Genomic DNA, 14,923 nt, shown 5'->3' on the forward strand with positions numbered 1-14,923 from the left:
GTTGATAGCTCGAAAAAGAAATTGCAATCAAGATCCACATCAAAAAAGATTCTTGATTTATGGTGTTTAAAGTACATGCGATAGTACCTTGCATCCCATTCTCATTAAACACGATTTGGATATGCAAATTAGTAGTATACTTAGAATTTGTGTTCATTAGATTTTAACTAATTGCCTCATATGTCATTTTCAATTTTAAAAAACATTATGTAGCACGGGTTAATTTTGGCTCTATTATTATGTGTATTTGGATTTTAACTCATTGCCTCATATGTCATTTTCAATTAAAAAATAACATTATGTATCACGGGTTAATTTTGGCTCTATTATTATGTGTATTTGGATTTTAACTCATTGCCTCATGTCATTTTCAATTAAAAATAACATTATATAGCACGGGTTAATTTTGGCTCTATTATTATGCGTAGTAGGATGGATTTAATGGATGTGGAGGCCAAAAGTAGGCACCTCTAGAAGAATGTTGAAAAGAGGCCAAGTGGGTGCTCACATCAAGGGAGATGGTGCTCAAATATGCTTGAAGAATTGGAAAGTGTATGCACCAAGATTTCTATTTGATCCAGGAGGATAAATAGTCTCTGTTTATACACTGCTGCTGGACATGAATGTCTCAGCAGAAACAGGGGGTTGCTAAATATGTGTGAAGATTTTTGAAAACCCCAAACTCAACTTGTACATGTGTACATGAGTGATGTTCCGTATTGTGGTAAAGTCATGGGAGCACTCATTGACTCAGTGTGGGCGTCATGGATGTGTGGTTATATGTGGCAATCAAGCTTTAGGTTTTGATGGAAGTGTATGTGCAAGGGAAATGATGAGCCCAAGGTGTGGGAGTACCAGGCTAATCCAGAGCGTGGTCTGCTTGAGATGGTGTCAGTCATTCAGTTGCTCTGTACATGTGCGTGTCCCAAAGAAAATAAAGTGGGTACTTGTAGATTGTATTCGAAAATGTGTAAGTGCATGGGGGCAATTAATTGTTGGGGGTGCCAATATAATATGTGTATGAGGGGTGAAAATGTCCAAGATTAAAGGAGATTCGAGAAGGGTGATGTGGCTACGTATATGCATGGTAGGAGAGAGATGGCGCAAGGAGATTCGAGAAGGGAGGAATGCCAATTCAGGCTATGGGCGGCGGGTTTTTTTCCAGAACAGAGAGGAGGAGCGTTGCAACGAAAGGGGCGCCTGTCTTTTTCGGGGAGTGGAAATGGTCATTATTGGAAAAGTTGAAGGTGATAGAAAAGTTGAAGAAGGAAAATGAAAGGAAACAGAAAGAAATTAAATTACGAGTACAATAAGGGCCACAAATCAAAGAGAATAATCTTGAAGGCTTACACCATGAGTAGAGACGATGGATATTTAATTCCAGTACTTCACTAACTCCTTTTCATCGTATTAACACCCCCATGGAATGGATCCACCATCCATATCTCTTCAAGTGCAATAGCTTCCCCACTTCCCTCTGCCAACTTCTACAACTGATCATGTGGACACAATTGATATTAGGAAGGGGACTATGTTAACTACTTTTGGTTTTAACATGGTTCTTCATTGATAAGGTCTATACACAGCCGAGCATCTTTACTTATATTATAATCCCATTATTTGAGGTTATAAGTGCTCTTAAGACACTGTACTTTAAGGTCATAAGATGAGGAACCCAAGTAGTAAGACCAAACAATTGTAAAACTATTATAATCAATCATGGGCATCTTTAGTCACTTACTCCTAGTGCACTTTGACCATCACAAAGAGTGACTTTACCATAGATTGAAGGAAGATCCACCTTGGTGTGGTGACAATGAGTGCAAATGTGCATCAATGATAAGCAAGTTTCTTGAGTGGTTAGGCAGATGCATCATGTGCACTCCGACCATCATGAGGAGCGGTTTACCACACTGATTGAGGGAAGATCCACACTGGTGTGGTGAGTGACAAAAGGAGTGAGAGGGAAGTGCAGCATACGATAAGCTCTCCACACGTGAGGGTGAAGCTCTCGAGCTTAGCGATTTTGTAATTTTTTCACATGACCTTTGCTCCAACAAGGCTAAACAAAGTCCAAATATGGTAAAGATTGTTTTGAATTTTTATCCCCCCAATAATTTATAGAAATCATGACATTGTATTTACAATTTACCTACATTTAGTGACACGAGAAAAGTCCAAGTTGAGATAATGATGCTTAAGCATGGTGGTAAAAACAAGGTGCTAAAGTCTTCTTTTCCTAGGAATGACTCCTTAGTTATTATCACATAGACCAAAATGAAAAGTGAACTATATTATGATGGCTAGTTTTTATAATAGTGGGAGATTTTATGGCAGAACATGAGAGTTAATTTTTATATGAAAGATTTGTGCTTCTAATTCTGTGCAAAATAAAGTGCTAGCATTGCTTTCCAATGATCAAAGAGTGCCTTTTTCTGGAAAAATTATTATTAAAAAGAGAGCCAATAATATGATCTTATGTGCTACTCATTGCTCTCTCTCTCTCTCTCTCTCTCTCTCTCTCTCTCCTTAGTTTATTTAAGTTTGTTATATCACAATTTGGGATGGTGATTCCATTTCAGTATTGTTTCAAAGGGAAGTGTTTTTTAGTGGGTCGAGCTTCACAGTTTGAGGCTTGAGCTACTAAAGAAGATGTGGTCACCATTATTGATCTTGGTAAATACGACGTGTTCGTCAGCCCACCACATTTGTGGCAAGTGGCCTGGTCTTGAGTTGGTGATAATGTATAAGGATCCAATATAGGGCCTTACATAAGGGTTTTCGTGTTCTAGTGGTTAGAAATGCACACATTTTTCTTGTGCATGAATAGCTGTATAGTGGACAAGTGCTTAAAAAAGCAACGTTCTATTGTATTTGTACTTGCAAAAATTAAGAAAAATCGGTTGAGATATTAAGTAGTTCTTATTTTAAGGAATGATTTTCCATATATTTTAGTTATAAAACCGACATATAGTAGAGATTTGGAAAACAAAAACCAGATAGATATAAGTAGTTCTTATTTAAAAAATGATTTTTCATATATTTTAGTTATAAAACCGGCATATAGTAGAGATTTCGAAAACAAAAACCAGATAGATTTAAGAGTTGCTTATTTTGACTGGTTGAAAAATATGTTATTTTCGAGCAGTGGCTCAAACAGTGTCTAAATGGAAAATTATGTAAGCCCCACATTATCGCACATACGCCACAAAGTGAAACATGTATATTTGAATTCTATGGAACCTTCTTACCAAGCCTTGAATTTAAAGCCTTTGAAACCCTTCTCGAGGCATTTTACCGTTTCGATAAAATTTTACCCTTCAAAAGAAAAGCTCGATTTTGAAAAATCTTTGTCTGCCCAAGGGCAAGAAAAAAAACTCCTTCAAAAGAAAAGTTTCCATATATAGAACATTCTAAGGGTGTCCTTCCAACTTGGAAGGGGAAAAAATGTTAATCCAAAATTTGCCATTCAAATAAAATAATGAGGCTACATTTCAAAACAGAGGCGTGTAAAGTTCATTTCTTGTGAAAAAACATTTTTTGGGATCAATATATATATATATATATATATAACCAGCAAAAAACCTTTACATCAAAATATCTTACCCCCACATCTGTTTATACAAAAACATTTCTTGTGAAAAATCATTTTAAAAAAAGTTAGTAATAACTATGAAAAAAATACTTGTTCGAAATTGCATTTTATTGCAAGTTCACCCGAAAATGTTTCCCGAGGGTTGTGGGACTAACGCAGTGCAGTGTTCACAGAAAACCCGCAAACCCTTACAACGCACCTGCACAAAATTCATGATCTCACTTGTAAATTTTATTTTTGCAATTTTGAAGATCGACAATTTTAAGCATTTTAGTTATATTTTAGTGAAAAAAAAACTGTAAATATTGTAAATATTGAAGAAAAACTTGTAAAATTTAAAATGGCAAGTTTTAAGATCTGAGAATAAAAATATTCTCGGTGAACAGTGGACTGACGGTGATCAATTGTGCTGCATCATGCAATGCGTGGGGATTATAATGGATTATGGGGGCACAGGCAGCTGTTGATGCTATATGCATTCGATTCGAGGCGCTCGAGCTAGAGAGCTCTCAGTTCACGTACCATTGAATGCTTAACCTCTCCTGTAATCTTTGTTAATCTTTGAAATCAACGGTCAAATTGCGTTTCTCTCGATGGCTGGCTTCTCAAAAACCCTGCCTGCACAGTGCAGGCTGCTGTTTCACGCCGTCGGTCCGTGGGCCGTCACTGCCAACTTCCCACTTGTCAGTTCGGCGGCCATTGTACAGTGTCAGAAAAAAAAGGTTTTTTTTCCATCACCAGTCAAAATAAGGAGAACTTTTTAGCCTAACACAAATTTCAACATTAGATTACCACATTAGATTTTTTTCCCCAATAGGGTGTAATTTTTTATATGATACAATGCAAGAAAATTATGCTCGTGAGTGTTATGTGGTGCTTGCCTGGTTTTGTATAATGGAAGATTTTATTATGGGGGAATGTTTAAAATTCTCTTAATTAAAGGTATGTGAAGGACTTCTTGTTATGTCGGTGGGAATTTTTGGATTAATGTCACGAATAATTCCTTGTAACCCAAGTCCTGGTTTTTTTTGAATTTTGGATTAATGTCACGAATAATTCCTTGTAACCCAAGTCCTGTTTTTTTTTGAATTAATTTTTGAATTTTGGATTTATGTCACGAATAATTCCTTGTAACCCAAGTCCTGGTTTTTTTTTTCCAAATAATTCCTTGGAAGTTGTAACCCAAGTCCTGTATTGATGAATGTACAACAAGATGGGAGTAATTCTCCATAATGAAGCATAAAGTAGGAGATTGCATTGATTTATAAATTATTACAAATACAAAAGGCATAGTATTATAAGGCTGGTCCAAGAAATGGATACTTCACATTGCACAAGAGTTAATGCTACAAGCTCAATTTTGTGTTGTGTACATACTGGTGAGAGCTGCAAAGGGTGTAGAGTAATATGCATTTACAAGTGCAAATTTTGAACTATCTGACACATCAGTGTTTATCTAAATGATTAATTTTAAGTTTGGAATATATTGGTGGTGCTAGGATTGCCCTCTGCTGCCCCTAGCACTGCCATACGGAAATCTGGATACAAGAAGCCATCCAAGTTAATTGAAATCATGCTGTTAAAGCCAGCACTACTAGATGGAACAATGCCGTCATTGCTTGGAAAGCTGATTTGATCATGCTGATGAAGATTATGCGAATGATTAGGAATTTCCTGCGCAAAAGAGCAGGAGCTTTCAATGCTAACCCAATCCGGATTAAGCTCTGATCTGATGCTGGGATTAAAGGGCTCAAAGGCGGAGGAACAATCAGGGATATCCATAGGATTAGAGGGTTGATTAAGGTGTAATCCAGACCTGCTTGTGTTATCGCTGCTGGGCTCAGTGACAACACCATCGCTGAATTCTTCCTCCTTGTCGGCAACGGAGGCCGCAGACTGCAGCAACTCAAGGCAAAGGCGAAGCCTGTTGTGATCAACGAGCTGACCGGATGGCGAGCCAGAGTCCGCACGAGAGATTAGAGACTGCATGATATCAAGAGGTGAATCGCCACCGTTGGATTGGAGGAGTGGGGAAGCGTGATGATCAAGCAAGACGGATATCATGTCCGGGTTGGCCATTTCACACGCGACGTGGAGTGCTGTCCGGCCACCTTCGTCGGGGTAGTTCACATTGACGGCGCCCATTTCGAGCAAGGCCTTGACCACATCTCTACTACAGTGGCTAACAGAGTACTGAAGGGCCTGGGCGCTGTCAAGGTCCAGACCCTCGCCCATCACCATGAGCCTTACCAGCTCTACATCCAGAGAGTCTAAAGCCTGTCTCATTCTTCTAATTCTTTGCTCTAAAACCTGTGGCGAGCTTCTCTCTGAATTCGGAGAATTATTGTGCATCCGGCCATAGCCCCTCTGCACCCTCATCTCCTCTATCTCTGCAACTATGTCCAGAGGCAAATGATTCCTCAATGTATCCACTGTTAAGCCTGATTTTGCCACCAGCTCTGAACATGTCTCCCACAATGGATGATGCCCCTGCTTCTTAGCAGCCACCAATACTCTCATCACATCATCAACAGAAATCTTCTCTGCGAATGTACCCAAATGCCTCTGTATATTCACACACATAGAGAAAAACAGAGAATTAATGCAATTTTAAAAAAAATAAACAAACTAACGCATCTAAATGTGATCAAAATACCAACCTGAATCATTACAGACAATTGCTCCACTCCAAAGAAGTTGGCTGCATGCAATGTGTCTAACGCAAGGTCCACAGAAGAAGAGCAGTGTGTGTGCCAACATCCCCTTTCCGAGCACTTGGACCTTCCTTGCTGACATGCCAGAACCAGATGCCCACTATAGAGGAATTGCAACAAAATCACAAACACATCATAACCCACAATCCCCACAGGTATATGGAGTGGGAAATTAGCACTAATTGGGCTTGCAAACTCGCCCAAAGACTGGTCCCCCTCGCAGAAAATCATCCTAAAAAAGCTGCTTCTTGCAGCCAGAATGCACCTATGGGCACGCACTTGCTTGCCCTCCACGCAAAACACAACATCACTAAAAGCAGCACCATGGGAGAAAAGGTTCAAGTAGTCTAAAGCCAAGCTTTTGAAGGGGTCATCTGATGCAGTAATGTTCAATGAAGCTTGTTCTGCACTTAGAAGATGCATGATTCTTTGTGGATAATTATCTATAGAAAGGGGGGGGGTTACGTTGCTGCAAGTTCAAGAATATTCTTAGCTCAAAACGTTAAGCCTTGTGATTGTCAGAGATGATGAGAGAGCCGAAGGGGATTTTATACACCACATAAAAACACTAGGTGCAAGTGCAACCATCATATGTTCATCACAAGAGGCGAAGTCGGAGCCAAATTCATGAAAGAAGAGCTGGGGACAACTCAGTTAGAACAGTAGTACTGCCAGTTCAGTAGATAATACACAGAGCCATTAGGTGAGGAAAAGGCGAAGCAACGAGAAAAGGTGGGGGAAGATCCATGGGTCCGATGACAGATACAAGCTGCAATAAGAAGCTTCAAGCCAAGGCTCAGGAGTATACCCCAGGGCTAACGAGCAGGCGGCAACAAGGGAAGCTGTAGGCGCTACTGTGTGGTGGAGGCCCGCTACTCTCTCTCACACGCACAAACACACATGGGTGCAAGCACACGAGGGGAGGGGAGGGAAGGGACAAGACTGCGAGGGTGTGACAGTGGAGATAGCTTCTAGAGAGAGGAAGAAAAGGTAAAGGGATTTGTCGAAAAGGGAGTACTTTGTAGGCCGGACTGTGAAAGCGAGAGAGAGAGAGAGAGAGAGAGACTAGCGCAGAATTGACGACCATTGCGAACAGTCTACGCAAGCCAGCTGGCTAGCCGGAGGTGGAGCCGCTCAGATTTGGCGGAACCTGTCAAATTTGGCGGGGCTTTTGAAATAGCAAGCGCCTCTCACACTAGTTAAAAGCCTGGTTTCTACATGCGCTCTAAGCTTCCACTCAGCATGTAGTATAGTTACATTTTGGGAACTAAAAACCGGTAGATTAAGGAGTTGCCCAAGGCAAAGCTTAGAGGCTATTTTTAGTCCAAGAACTATTTCAAAGGGCTCTTTGATATGTCTGGCTGTTTCACCTGAAATTTTCTTTAGAAAAAATTAGCCAAAATTTTAAGTTTTTAGTGCAATATGGAGACAAATTCACCAAAAGTACATTATATACTACCGTATAAAATAGAAAATTTCAAAGATTCGTCCAAGTTTTTGAAAAAACATTTGCCAGCCTATCTATACTTTTTTACTGATGTCTTATTTTTTACTCTGGAGTTGCCCTTGTTTTGATTGGTAAAAAAACGTTCTTTATCGAGCACTGCTTAACCCTTCCTAGATTCGTACAATGCAAACTTGAGAGCAACACCTGGCCTATTCATCATTATTGATAGAAATGTAATATTTGAGCTCACACTCATTTAATGCTTGTGGCATCGTTAATTGACTCCATGGGAAAATGCCTTATGTACATGTGAAATAATACAACTAAAGCCCCTTTACACACCACTTCTCAAAGGGATGGGCCCTTCTTGACGCACACGATTGCTCGTCCTCCCATCGGTCATGCACTTTGGAGGTGCATGTGGTATATGTAAGGAGCATTAGCCCCCTACCTTTCGGTAGATGATCTTACAAGGACATGCATATGAAATGTGTAATGGGGCTTGAGGTTGGGTTTACACAGTGGATAGTGGATAGATGAAATCTTCACATAGGTGTTCGTTGTCCTAAAATCTTAATTGCAAAAAAAGTTTTTTTTCATTAGATGCTTTGAACATGTAAGTGACTCTTTGCAAGGGGCCTATACTTGGGATTACACATGAGATCTACAATTAGATGTTGTCAAGATGTGGCTGGTTGCAAAAAGGTGTCATGTGGAATGGTTCTTATTGGGTAGTGGGTGTATTGGGTAGTAGACATAGGCCTGATATTTATGCTTAGTCACACCCAACTTTGATGGAATCAAGTCACATTTAAGAACTAAAATTCACATAATAGTATCTCTCTCAATGCTAAGAAAACTAAACGAAATTCTACCTATTTTGTTTTCCAATCTTGGCCTTGAAAATACACTAATTTTGTATTTTTTGTCACAAATATCTACCCCCCTTTTGTAAGTATACATGTCTATATTTTGAATTTAGGGAAAACGACCAAGGTTAATACGTCTTCGTTTTCCTAGTAGTTGGGGAAAAGTCTTTTCTTCTAGTGCTACTCACCACTAGGCAAAAAAAGTGAATTCTCTCTCTCTCTCTCTCTCTCTCTCTCTCTCTCTCTCTCTCTCTCTCTCTCTCTCTCTCTCTCTCTCTCTCTCTCTCATTTTGACAAACCCTAGTGCATGTGCAAATAAAGGCAAAGCAAGCAACTTCTTTCATTTTCCCTTTGCGAACTTGCTTTGCCGCCCATTACCTCTAACTTCAACTTGCTCTTATATATTTGGTCTGGCCACCTACTATATATATAAGACACGGCCAAATATTTGCCAAGTTGTGAACCTATCCTAATAGCTTGGTGCATGATTTTTATCTACATTCATGGTTCACCTTTTTTTTAGTTCCACTTGACCATTTGTTCCTAGGATAATATTTCACGGTTCTCTTCACTTTGAGTCTTATGGTTTGACTATTCACAAAATGTTTATCAAAACATAAATGTGTTGCCACATCTCTAAATCTAGATTTATAGGTGGGTGTGTTCATTTTAAAAGTATGTATCATCCTATATCTACAAGAGATCATACATGAACTAGGGTGTTTATTTTCAAAGTATGTACCATCCTATATCTATAAGAGATGATACATTTGTTTGTTTGTTTTTTAAATGTGTATATATTTTTTAATCACCCTTTGCACTCATGTAATTTAGGGCCTTAGAAGCGAGGGCATGAGTGGCTCCACTAGCATGTCGTTAAAATGTAGGAACTATTAACACACCCTACAAAATGATGGGCCAAGAAGCACGAAAGACCACCACAATGCTTGAATGAGCAAGATTATTGATTGAAAGAGTACCTTGGAGGATAGGCGACATGGATTAAGCCGCTCAAGTTTCACAACATACAAGACTAACAAAATGTGCAAGCATGAATGTGACACTTTGGGATGCGAACTCTTGATTTTCAAAGTGTGAAATAAAATATAGTGTCTTCTAGCCTCTAGTCATTGAAATGCAATGTTCACATCTATTTCTAAGTGCATGAATTAATAATTGCCTTAAAAACTTGATCATAGGTTACAAAAGCATGTGGGCACACTAGTAAATTTTCTTGGAATTTTTTAACCATGTGGGTAGGTTAGTACATTCTTTTGAAATATGTTTTTAGTTTCTTTTTTTTGCATGGAAGAAATTGTCTAACAAAAGGAAATATACCGTACATCATGCTTATAGACTATGTTAGTATCTACTTAAATAGAATTTGGTATTAACTTTCTTGTAGATTTCGTGATTGGGTAATTATTAGTAGGCAAGCCAATTGATAACTCCTCAAACTTCTTTTGGGCTTTCTCAACCTACAACATCTTCTTGCAATGAGCTCATGTGCTTGCTTGCCAAACATCAAGTTATTATGGGCCTCCCAGATTTGTTTAATGATGAGGGCTCAAATCAACTGCCAAGCTTTATCTTATTTGAGTCCCTAGGATTGTTTACTTCCATCTTAAAATTCCATGTATATTCATGGCACGCAACCATTTCTTCATCCCTCTCCACAAGGTGTTGGTCCACTTGCATTACCAAAACAAGTGGAATGGCTTTTCTATTAAACATCATATGCACCCACTTGTGGATATAATCTTGGGTGGGCAATTTGCAATGCAATAGAAGTCATGATAGAAATAGGCTCATTCATGTACTTGGATTCTCTTTGTGATCCTCCTCTTCCACACATGTGGTGGGTCTTTGGTTTTCCATTTATATGGGAGGCCCTTAGTGCAATCGATCCCCCCTTGAGTGAGCGATGCATCCCATTCTCCTAGTTTAAGCTTTACTAAGGTTTTACCTTTTCTAAGTGTCTAGTTGTGCATCCACTAAAGTGGCCATATATAGCCGCTGAAGTGGGCCAAGTTTGAATCATTGTGTATGTGGCCTTTTATATAAACCATTATTCCTCCATAGTTAGATAAAATCTCCTTGTTGTTGCTAGTTCAAAGTAGTCTTAGCCATTTTGTATTCCATGTCCTACCATCGTTGGATTCCTTTCTTATGCCATTTCATTGCTTTGTTAATGCTGCGAGCGACTGGAGGTTTACCATCATGCTCGGTAGCTTGTGAACACCAAAACGGCCCAAATAGACTTTCTTAACAATCCATCTCCTACAAAGGCCTATTGTTCCTTCTGTCTACTTTTGCTTAAAACCTCCTTCCAACTTCCAACTAGATATTATGAAGGCTAGAATGACAGATCTTGTATGGAATTTTGTAGAAGAGTTTGTCCTTTTGACCCATTTAACACGTAGACCCTTATACTTCGAGATCCATTCTTCCGCCAAGTGATACCACGGCTCATCATTGTCTAATCTGTTGAGCCAGTTACATTTCACACTTTTTATCCTTGAAAGTGTTGGTAAGTCTCATTCCCCTGTTCTTGCTGCTCTTTATCTGATTCCATGACATCCCGTGCCATATGTTCGTTTTAGCAGTCTCCCAAACAAAATCTCTGAGGAGCCTTTTCTCCCAATGGTTTTTGAAGATAGATATAGAGGCCATAAAAACTATAGATGCATTGAGGATATGCTTTACTACCGTGAGTTTACTAGCTAGGGGTAACTGCATAATATATTCCAATATGCAAGCTTCTCCTTTTATTTTCTTGGAAAACCACTCAAATGTTTGGTTGGTAATGATATCCACACCAATTGGGCATCCAAGCTACGTGAAAGTTTGTGCACTCTTGAACCAGTTGAAGCTTGTGCACTCTTTGAACCAGTTAAAGTTCCCCTAGCTCATCTTTATGCATGCTAATAGTCTCGCCCTTATGCATGTTGCTACAGGTCCAAATAGTGCATAGAATGGTCTCCCAAAGCGCATTAGATGAGCTTCTTGGGGCTATTATACTTTAAGCATGATATGAAGGGAAAGAGATTTTGAATTCATGTTTCGAAATGATGCGCTTTAGGCCTTACATCATGCCGTTAGTGTTTTAATAATGCCCTGATTTTATGTGTTTGAAAAATGCCATCTTTGAAATTGCAATTGTAAGGTGTGCTCTTTTGTTATGTGAGAGCATTAATGAAAGTTTTCATTAACCTTGGGCTTGCAAGGTCCTAAGGTCACATCACGAGAGATCGGAGAAGACAATGCTCACAAATTGACAATGGTAGATGGGGTGCCAGGAAAAAAATTGACATTACAATGTATTAAAGAAAATTGGCCAAAGGTAGATGTGGAGGGAAAAAATGGCTTTAGAATGTATATTCGCCAGCTGAATTTAAAGAAAACTGGCCAAAACATTTTCTTAACGCGTTTGACTTAGTGAGTTGTCCAATGTTCGAAAAAAACCCGGGTTAAGTGTGGTTTGAGCCTGCATATTTTGAAAAATACCTCCCAATTTAAAACTTGAAGGTACAAATACCTCGAGATTTTGAGAAGTTATAGAAAAGAAACATTTAAAGATTTTCCTTTGTAAATAATTTCACAAAATTTTGAATGACTTTTTTGGGAAAATACTTTTTTTTAAAAAGAACACTTCGGTTGTCCATATTTTGATTGGTTGCTTTTATATCTAGCACACGTGCCGGACCTAGGCCCACGATCCCACCTTTCTCTCTGAATCAACCAACCCATATGGATACATCATAGTACGGAAGTCTGGGTGTAAAGCCGCTGGAGGGTACTCAATCTCTTGACGGTGCCTCGGGGCCAGCAACATGTGAACAACGCTTTCTTTCAAAAAAAGAAGAAGGTGTGGCGACTCATCTACTATTTTTATTACAACCAGGCGCGCTCCCTTTCACACTCACGGGACAGTCCTGTGCTGCTTTGCCTCGGCTACGTCGCCGGGCCCAAGTATGTGACCAACCGCCCCCTTTTGTGCCACGGTATGGCCACTCCCCCCATGTGGGTATGCCATTTCCTCTTAACGCCTTCCATAGCTCCATCTCTCTCGCACATCCCCATCCTTTCGAATGGCTCAAACTGTGACACTCCACCCACCTTTGGATTCCATGAATTGACACTTTCTACCTATAATATAACATATATAACATCTCTTTTTGTGTGTATATGCTCGCTCATCATACTTACCTCTAGGCCCTTGAGTCCTTAGTTAGAATTTGAAGGTTGTGGTGGGGAGCCTTGGTGTGCCTGTGTGTTTTTGGTCATCTTTCAAAGAAGAAGGTTGTGAAAGAACTTTGCCACCCTAAAGAAAGGCTAATAGCACTATGCCCTTCCATCCTTCACATGAAATAGTGGGTTAACATGAGCCCTTCAAAGGAAAATTTGGGGTTGCCCTTCAAATATGAGGGCAGATCATACTTGTCTAGTGTGTTTCTTGTTTCATCGTTGTGCACCATTCTTAACTCACAAAGAAAAAGAGAGCAAGGATGTTGTTTGTTTCTCGCATGTTACATCCAAATTCTATGGGTCATTATTAAGATTTCAATTTAGTTCTAAACCTAGTGTACGAATGAATGGCATCATGTCACACATCACAACAATCTTCTCAGCTGAAATGCTCTCCTTACAACCATCGAGTCCAAGACAAGCAATGCATAAGACTCGTGAACTTTTTTTTTGAGATCTATGCTTTACTATTAAAAATTTATTTTCCATTGGGATAAGATTGAAATGGAAGTCTCATCTCAAATTGTGATGCGACAAACTTAACTAAGCCAAGTAGACTCTGTCTCCGTCTCTCTCTCTCTCTGTCTCTCTCTCTCTCTCTCTCTCTCACACACACACACACACACACACACACACACACACGCACACGCACACACACACACACGCACGTACACACGCACACGCATGCACACACACACACGCACACACACACACGCACACACACACACACACACCCACACCCACACCCACACCCACACACATAGAGCAATGAGTAGTACTGAAGATCATATTATCATTAGCTCTCTTTTCAATAGAAAACTTTCTAGATAAAGATACTTTGTTATCATTGGAAATAAATGCTATCACCTTATATTGTATGCAAATGCATTGTGCTAGAAGCACAAGTCTTCTTTATAAAAATTGATTCATGCTCTATCACGATTAATCCCAACAACAGGAAATCCACCCATTAGGAGATGTAGTCCACTTTTCATTTTGGGTTGTGTGACTATAAATGAAGACTTTTTTACCACCATGCTTATGTTATCATGATCTCAACTTGGATTGTTATCATGCCACTAAAGATAGACGAATTCTAAACACAGTATTTTTGTAAATCGTTACAATAGCAATTTAAAACAATCATTTTTTGAGTTGAATATAGTACATAGATTCTTGTCACTCTTACGAACTATCTAACCTTGCAAGAGGGTTGTTAAAGGGTTTGCCAACTGGTTGCTTAATTGTTGGATTGCATCTTTTGCTATTGTCACTCCATAAAAATCTAGATTCAATATGTGGAACATATAATAGAATAGAATAATGAAATGCTCCAATCTCCTTGCTACCACACTAACCTCTCTCTCTTGAGAGGAAGAAGAAGAACAAGAAGACAAGAAGAAGGTAGAACACAAGGCACTCTCAAGAGGCAAGCTCAATCTAATTCACATGTACATGGAGAAGCAAGCAAGCATGTGAGCATGAAGCACATGAGAACAAAACTCAAAGTGATCAATGGAAATGTGTCTATCTCATTATTCAAAAAACGTCTTATATACATGGAGTTTACATTCGGCTACCCATGGGAAATCTAGGGTGCCTTATTCTCAAGAAATTTATATCCTAGGCTATGTATATTACATCATATTTTTGGCTTTCATTGCATTAGCTTTATATCTTAGCATCCATAATCATGACATTGAGGTCTCCAAAAGTGCCCTTTTATTTTCTCTTTCTAAAACCTTCTCTATGAAGTGGCCGTTTGTATAGTTTGGGACTCTAGAGGTCATACCATTGCATAGACCTCATAGGCAGTACCTCACTTACTATAGCATTAATGTATAGGTGAAACCATTCAAGAAATGATAATGCAATGAAGAGATTCAAATACCTTGAAATAGATGCCTCTTCTTTGGCGCCCTCTCTTCCAAAATCAAAATATATCTTTGAGTATATTAGCCTGCCATAATCAAGCACCATAATCAAGCTCCTCTTCTCATTAGCATGTGATAATGCAGCTCCATAATCAAGCTCATCTTCTCATTAGCCT

At 39.2% G+C, this 14,923-nt stretch overlaps 1 protein-coding gene across 1 annotated transcript; it reads right to left on the reverse strand.

Annotated features, from left to right (window-relative positions):
* Nucleotides 1–4,827: 4,827 nt before the first annotated feature.
* On the reverse strand, nt 4,828–7,242 carry LOC147625849 (regulatory protein NPR6-like). The gene is made up of 2 exons (XM_086817843.1): nt 6,256–7,242; nt 4,828–6,160 (listed from the first exon to the last, which is right to left on the reverse strand). Exons 1-2 carry the CDS (start codon nt 6,730–6,732, stop codon nt 5,066–5,068), a joined length of 1,572 nt encoding a protein of 523 aa, XP_086673969.1. The 5' UTR covers nt 6,733–7,242; the 3' UTR covers nt 4,828–5,065.
* Nucleotides 7,243–14,923: the final 7,681 nt, after the last annotated feature.

Source organism: Cibotium barometz, chromosome 23, assembly GCF_041138505.1.
Source record: "Cibotium barometz isolate CiBa-2024 chromosome 23, ASM4113850v1, whole genome shotgun sequence".
NCBI lineage: Eukaryota > Viridiplantae > Streptophyta > Polypodiopsida > Cyatheales > Cibotiaceae > Cibotium > Cibotium barometz.